General features: G+C 31.5%; 1 protein-coding gene across 1 annotated transcript; it reads right to left on the bottom strand.

Moving 5' to 3' along the window:
* Positions 1-5,519: 5,519 nt before the first annotated feature.
* Positions 5,520-6,966, bottom strand: LOC25485200 (transcription repressor OFP12). Its single transcript, XM_024770237.2, has one exon. It carries the CDS (start codon positions 6,889-6,891, stop codon positions 6,214-6,216), a length of 678 nt encoding a protein of 225 aa, XP_024626005.1. The 5' UTR covers positions 6,892-6,966; the 3' UTR covers positions 5,520-6,213.

Raw genomic sequence — 6,966 nt, 5'->3', positions numbered from 1 at the left:
TTTTTAGGAGAGAATAGCATAACTCTAAGTTGAACTGAACAACCCAAAACAAGCACTCCATATGGGTTGGGCTAAAAAAATTCTAAAATTTGAGTTCGAAATTAGTTAATTAGAAACGTCACATTTTTTGAACAAAGTGTCGCAATTGATAGAAAATTGAAGGTTGAAACACTTACAAGTCAAAAATCTTTATATCTAAAAGTGTTTGGTAAAGACATATTGTCAAATGGTCTTTGTGTGATTGTTCTTAGTCGATGTCTCCAATCTCTCATCAAGATCCAAAAGAATTTACTTCCTACTCCCAATGTGTACCCCTACTCCAATGAAATTTGGATACTCTCAAATGAAGATGTGTTTGTCGGATATGTATCAGATACTTCGTAGATACCCATAAATATGTATCGAAGGAGCATAGAGTTTATTTTTGTAATTTTTAAAAAATATTTAATGGGTATTTCATTGATACACACGAATACTTGTATAAGATACTTCGTAGATGTATATCCTAAAAATAATGAAGGTAAAAAAATATGAGCCAATGTTGAAAGAATCTATTGAAGATTAAATGATTCAATTCAACATGTACATTAATAGAGTTGTCCATTGATCAACCATGCTTAAAATATAACTTTTGTCGATGATAGTAACGACAGAAAATGGACTAAATTAGTTAACATCAAACAAGATTTGTTTTTAAAGTTTGGGCATAGCTTTCATATATGCCTCACTGCTTGCTCACTTTTACATCTATTTTGAATTTGTTGCAGAAGTCTACTTGATCGAATAGTAGTCAAATTAGGGCTATCACAATTTCCTCCAAAAAAATTTATTAATGCTATTTGGTTTGCTATGAATCAAGCTAGATTTCAGAGAAAGAAGATTACTTTTCAAATAACTTGCTCTTTTTCTGGATGTTTTCCAAGGGCATAGATCTGACCTTCAAGCTTTGAAAGCTTTTAATATTGTTGGCAACCTTGGTCATTGTCCTAAAGTTATAGAGGTTATTTGGTCTCTTTTTCCCATGGGTTGGGTCAAAATTAATAATGATGGTGCAGCTAGAGTATCACAATGGCATGCTTCTATTGGGGAGATTTTTAGAAACCATGATGGAGATATGTTGGGTGGCTTTTGCTCTTATACTAGTATTCAATATTCTTTGCTTGCTGAACCTGTTGCTGCAACTGCAATGAGAGAAATTGAGACTTCCAAAGGTAAAAAACCAAAATTTTGCTTTCTCCAATGTTCTTCTAGTTTCTTGTAGGATACGCAATTGTTAGGACAATTGTTTAAATGTTTGCTCTAATATACATTTTCATATTGGGAATCTCTACCGTACACCTCACAAAAGAGATGTACCGGTACTCTTGCTTCATAAATTTATAAATTAACGATCATTTTATGAAATAAGAGCTATTTGTCAATATTTATATTTTAGAAAACATCACTTCATAAGAAAAAAATATCATTTCTGTTTATAAGAATCTTATTAAAATTTTAACATTTTCTCATAAAAAATAATCAATATTCTTTATTATGAGTAATAAAAATTCAAAAAAAGTATATTTTATTTCGTGAACGCTTTTGGTAAATAAGATTTAATTGTTATAATTATCAATGATAAAAAATAATTCTTTTTCTTAAAAAATACAACTCATTTAATTATTAATTTAACAATTTGGTGTACCAGTGCATTCAAATTTTTAAGTGTACCATATAATTTGCCTTTTATTTATATTTCTCACATCTTCACGGAAGAAAATTATTGTACGGACAAGTTATCTAATTATAGTCTTGATCATGTTTGGTGATCATTGGTGGAATCATGTCCAAGAGTCTTTTAGAAATATATGTTTTTGCCTTTATTATAGATTCTCTTAATTATTTTCCTTAGAGTTCTGGTAGTATCCACCAATTTGTACCCATACCTTTTAATATTAATCAATAATTTTATGTGGTGCTGCAAATGATTGTATTGAAACTAGTCGGAGTGTTAACAAATTTGAATATCATAAATTTACATATAAAGAAAGGGAAATGCTAACAAGTGTATGCATTAGCTAAGTTGGTTGGAATAATATATAAAATATGTAAGATTTGGGGTTCAAACTTTGGCCACTACCAAAAAGAATATAAAAATGCACTCTTTAAAAGCTTGAAATGAAAAATTCTTGTAAAAATTTGTGTAATCATTATTGAAAATTAAAATATTTAATTTTTTTAAGAAATAATTTTTTATTTTAAAATTCTTAAAAGTGTTAACGTATGGTCGTTAACAAGACACCAGTTACGTATAATACTTTTGCAACACTCTAACGTTGATAAAAAAAATAGGGTTAAATATATTTTTAGTTCCTATAAATATACCAATTTTCGTTTTAGTCCCTCTAAAATTTTCCTTCAATTTTTAGTCCCTATAAAATTTTCAGTCACTATTTTTAGTCCCTATTTTTAAGTTATTTTTTGTATTTTTTAATGAAATTGTGCAGAAATGTGTAGAATATTGTAAAACAAAATCACAAAAAAAGTTAAAATTTTTTAACAAAACACAAATTTAATATGAATTTTTAACCGTAAAAAATGTAAAAAATTCATATTAAATTCATGTTTTGTTAAAAAATTCTAACTTTTTTAGGGAGAGATTCTTATAATATTAAGAATTTTTTCTGAAAATTTTTATTTAAAAATATGAATTCTACATATGAGTTTACTTTAAAAGAGAGACCAAAAATAGTGATTGAAAGTTTTATAGGGACTAAAAGTTGAAGGAAAATTTTAAATGGACTAAAACGAAAAGTTGGTATATTTATAGGGACCAAAAACATATTTAACTCAAAAAAATATTGGTGATTCAGGTGAGCCAATTTGGCATGATTATCCCCATAATTATGCATGATTTTTCCCTTGTCACCATCTTGGCATTATTTTTTATCATTGGAGATGGGTAGGTCACGATGTCAATTCCTGCCCAAACTTGAACTTATGTGCTTTTTGTTTGGACATACTTGCATCAATTTTATGATTGAATGAGTGATATGCCGGGCTTTCATCATGAGTCAAAAGAGGATCTTAATTGAATCCAAATCATTTTCAATAAGATACTCTATTTAGTGTTTTATATTATTATGCATCCAAGCCAATTCCTAATTGACGGTTTATGAAAGAAAATGTAAACAATTCATCGAATCAAACATCACAATCATAATCTTGAAACCAAAAAGCATATATATACTTTTAATTGAGAAAAGAGTTTAAAGAATTTAAAAAGAACCATCGATTATTTAAAGGAAGTAGAATGTGTGAAATTGAAATTTGAGTGCTTAGAATTGGTTTTTTTAATACTCCAATTTTCAAGGGAGTTGAACCATAATCCTGAGTTCGATCATGAGTAATTAAAGTTAGTAAAATATCGTAACATAGTAGTCGATTTTGATGATGATAATTAATCATATTAGTTTTTTTTTTTTTAAATTAATTAAGTCACTAGCTGTTTTCACTGGTGTAGGGGATGTTATTCCTTGACCCCTACCGTAAGTTAATAGGGCATTTAACTTTTTGTTAAATAAACATTGACACATATTTATAATATTAGTGCATGCATACGCTATAAGACAGATAGTCTGGTACCTAAACCCCATGTGTTCTAAAGGGAAAAAAAACTTACCTAAACCAACTACCTTTAATCTATAATTAAAACTACTTTAGCATACAGAACGATAAGAGTGTCTATTCTTTTGCTATAGTTGTTGAAGCTCTCTCTTTGGATACTCTTGGTTTGTCCCCAAAGCTTCCCTACATAATACATTAAATAAATAGCAATTATTAAGCAGTGTGTAAACCATAAATATCTATTTTAATGTCATCCCTTTTATGCCCAGCGCAAATTTTGAGTTCTTCAACTTTAGTTCTTGGCTTGGCCATTTTATGGACCAACTGGGAATTTTGGACCTTACAAAGCATTGGCCATTGGATCATTTAGATTTGTTTCTTTTGGAGCTTTGACTCATCTATTCAAATACTTATCTAAGAATAATGTTGTTCACATTTCACTCGATGATAGGAAACACCAGTAATTTACCAATATATTTCATCGGCAGTTAACTGCAGATGGATTTCAATCGAAAACAGTTAACTGTCGATGAACATTTACGTCTTTTTTTTGGTGTGTTTCAGCCTTAGTTGAAGTATATACAACAATTTTCCTTATCTAATTGATAATTTCCTACAACAAAAAACAACTCCATTAGAATGAATCTTTTAGAATTTGAGTTGGAGCAAATTCAACCCTAACAAAATTAGTTTGTAATGTATGGGATGTAACTTTTTATAAATTCATTTAAGTTTTTCTAGGTAAAATTTGAGTTTTTTCCGATACACCCTATCACGCAATCACTAATGAATTTGGTTCATAATTATAAATGTTGGGTGACCTAGATCAATAGACTTTGATAGCGGTAACCTATCGGAGTGGCAGAATGCATATTGGATAGACTATGATTCTATTTGGGTTGAACATCAACCCTTATAAAACCGGTATGTAAAGTGAGAGATATCACTTTATTATGCGTGACTTAAAATTTTCCTAATAGAATCTAATCGGTAAGTCTTGATGCCTTAGTATATAAACAATAGTTGGATATGTAGCTATAATTAAGTAGAATGAAAAAGAAGCAGAGTTACATTTAAGTCTTGGAAATTAAATTCACCAAATTTTTTATTTTTCTTTTTGGCCATCATTATTCACTAAATTGGATGTAGATGACTTTTTTATTACATGCACTTGGCTAACTATTAAACGCCACCCTATCCACATGTGTTTTTTGCTGGCATTTGTCATTCATGTTTGCCCGTTCCCTTGTCATTGATTGTTTTTTGTACTTGTTTCAGCTTTTGAAAGGTGCATTATTTTTCATGGAGTAAAAGCTTGAAAGAAAAAGGAGTTCTGCCACCTGCAACATCAACTGCATTATATATTCCTTTTCTTCTTTGATATGAAATTAAAACCTTATACGGTCTATTTCCCTTGACCAACCCCCACTAAATTTGAGGTATATCATTGTCTCTATGACCTAGCTAAAGACTAGAGCTTATAGCATTTGGATCATCTACCTCCACTGCCCTATGTTTTGTTCTATTTTGGGATGAGCCAAACTTGATTCTCATTGTGTAGAATTGATTGATATGTTTGAATGTTTTGGGTAGAATTCAAGAGCATATAGTTGAAAGCAAAATCTCCAAATTTACATCATTGCTTGGGTTTATGTAAAGAGTTGGTAACTTTTATTTTCTTACTTTTTTAACCCTTGCTACTTTCTTGAGCCTAGAGCTAATTAACTTGTTCAGTAGATGATTATGGAGAGCCAATATGCCCTACTACCATAATTGAAGAAAACCAAGCTTATTGTGAGTTTGTTTGCTAGTATTTGCAGACTCTCTTCCCACAGTTACAGGACCACACACACAAAGACACAGCAACAACAAACACAAGGACAATAAACGAACTCTGTTTGTCACCCACGATCTCTACCAACAACATCAAACAATAAATTCCAAGAAATTACAGCATACTTTTTATTTTCTTTCACAAAAAGATAAAAAAAACCTAGAGATTAGTACTATGATAACTGAAAACAAACAAAACTATTTAAACTCTGCAATTATAAAAAAAACAAAACAACATTGAAACACCAAAATGTCCTTCTCCAACCCCCACCAACACACCCCCATTGGTTTTGCTTACTGTCTTTTTTTGTCATCAAAATACTAACCTTGTTCCCATAGTCGAAACCCAAGGCAATTTCAATACCTAAAAAAAAAAAACCGCCCCTTAATGTGGATTAACCAATCACACAACCTGTCAACATTTTTTTTTTTTTTGCCATAAGAAATTTTATTAAAAAAAAAAAGAAACAACTAAACATTATTTTTTTTTGAAGAAAAACAACTAAACATTATATATATATATATATAACATTAGTCTTATCCTCTGAAGCACGGACAATACACGAACCTGACACTGATATACTTTTGAGAAAATAACATAATTCAATGTAATTATAAATGTCGGTATCATGTCATGTCCGACACCGGGACACGCCTTCAATCCAAAGTATCTGTTCGACGGAGGTCTTAAGTAAAATCCTTGTAGATAACTCTTAACATGGTTTAGTATTGTGATAGTGATGCCACAATAACTATTACTTACAATCGCGATCATTATTTAAAACCTTGGCATTTAATATTTTTACACCAACCTCCTGGAGAAACTACTGTGGCGATGTGGCGTTGGTTATTGAGCTTCGGAGGTGATGGCGGAGATGAAGAGGAGGAGAATGATAAAGAGGAGGAGGAAGATAAAATATCAACAAGAAGGTGAGTGAAAGCTTGAACAATATACTTGTGAGTATGTGTAGGATTAAGAGCAAGATAGCATAAGAGAAGTTCATGAAGATAATCCCAATCGTTAGTAACATCCACCACTTGTTGTTGAGATTGAATCATTTCCTGCATAGAACGGAGGAAATCAACGTAAGGGTTTACAGAATATTTTGGCACCCTCTTCACACTACCTCCTCTTGGTATCAACGAGTTATTACAGGGTAGAGTGTCGTTGGAGGGAGACTCTGTGATGGAATTGGAGCTGCCTGGGGAGGAGAAGAAGAACCGTTGGGAGGCGAAGACGGAAGAAAAGTCAGGTGGTGGAAGCTCCGTGGTGTCGTAGAAATAGTCTTCTTCTTCTTCTTCTTCGTGGTGGTGGCTGAAGGTGGTGTTGAAATGGAAAGGGCAAGGTGGTGATGGAGTGGAAGTGTGTTGTGGGTGAGGTTGGGAGAGAATTGTAGGGTATTTGAGCTTGAAGAAACAAAGGTGTAGCTGTTTAGAGAATAGTCTTGGCATGTTTGCACAATAAGTGAGTGAGAGAAAACACAAAGATTTAGCGCTTGTGTTGTAGTGCACGTTACATTATATAGG

This window comes from Medicago truncatula, chromosome 1 (genome assembly GCF_003473485.1).
Source record: "Medicago truncatula cultivar Jemalong A17 chromosome 1, MtrunA17r5.0-ANR, whole genome shotgun sequence".
Classification (NCBI taxonomy): Eukaryota; Viridiplantae; Streptophyta; class Magnoliopsida; order Fabales; family Fabaceae; genus Medicago; species Medicago truncatula.
The sequence above is the reverse complement of the archived record's forward strand: the minus strand, read 5'-3'. Positions and strand labels throughout refer to the sequence as shown.

Bases quoted from the DNA above. Each gene is read 5' to 3' on its own strand.
- LOC25485200 (XM_024770237.2), bottom strand. From the start codon at position 6,891: ATGCCAAGACTATTCTCTAAACAGCTACACCTTTGTTTCTTCAAGCTC.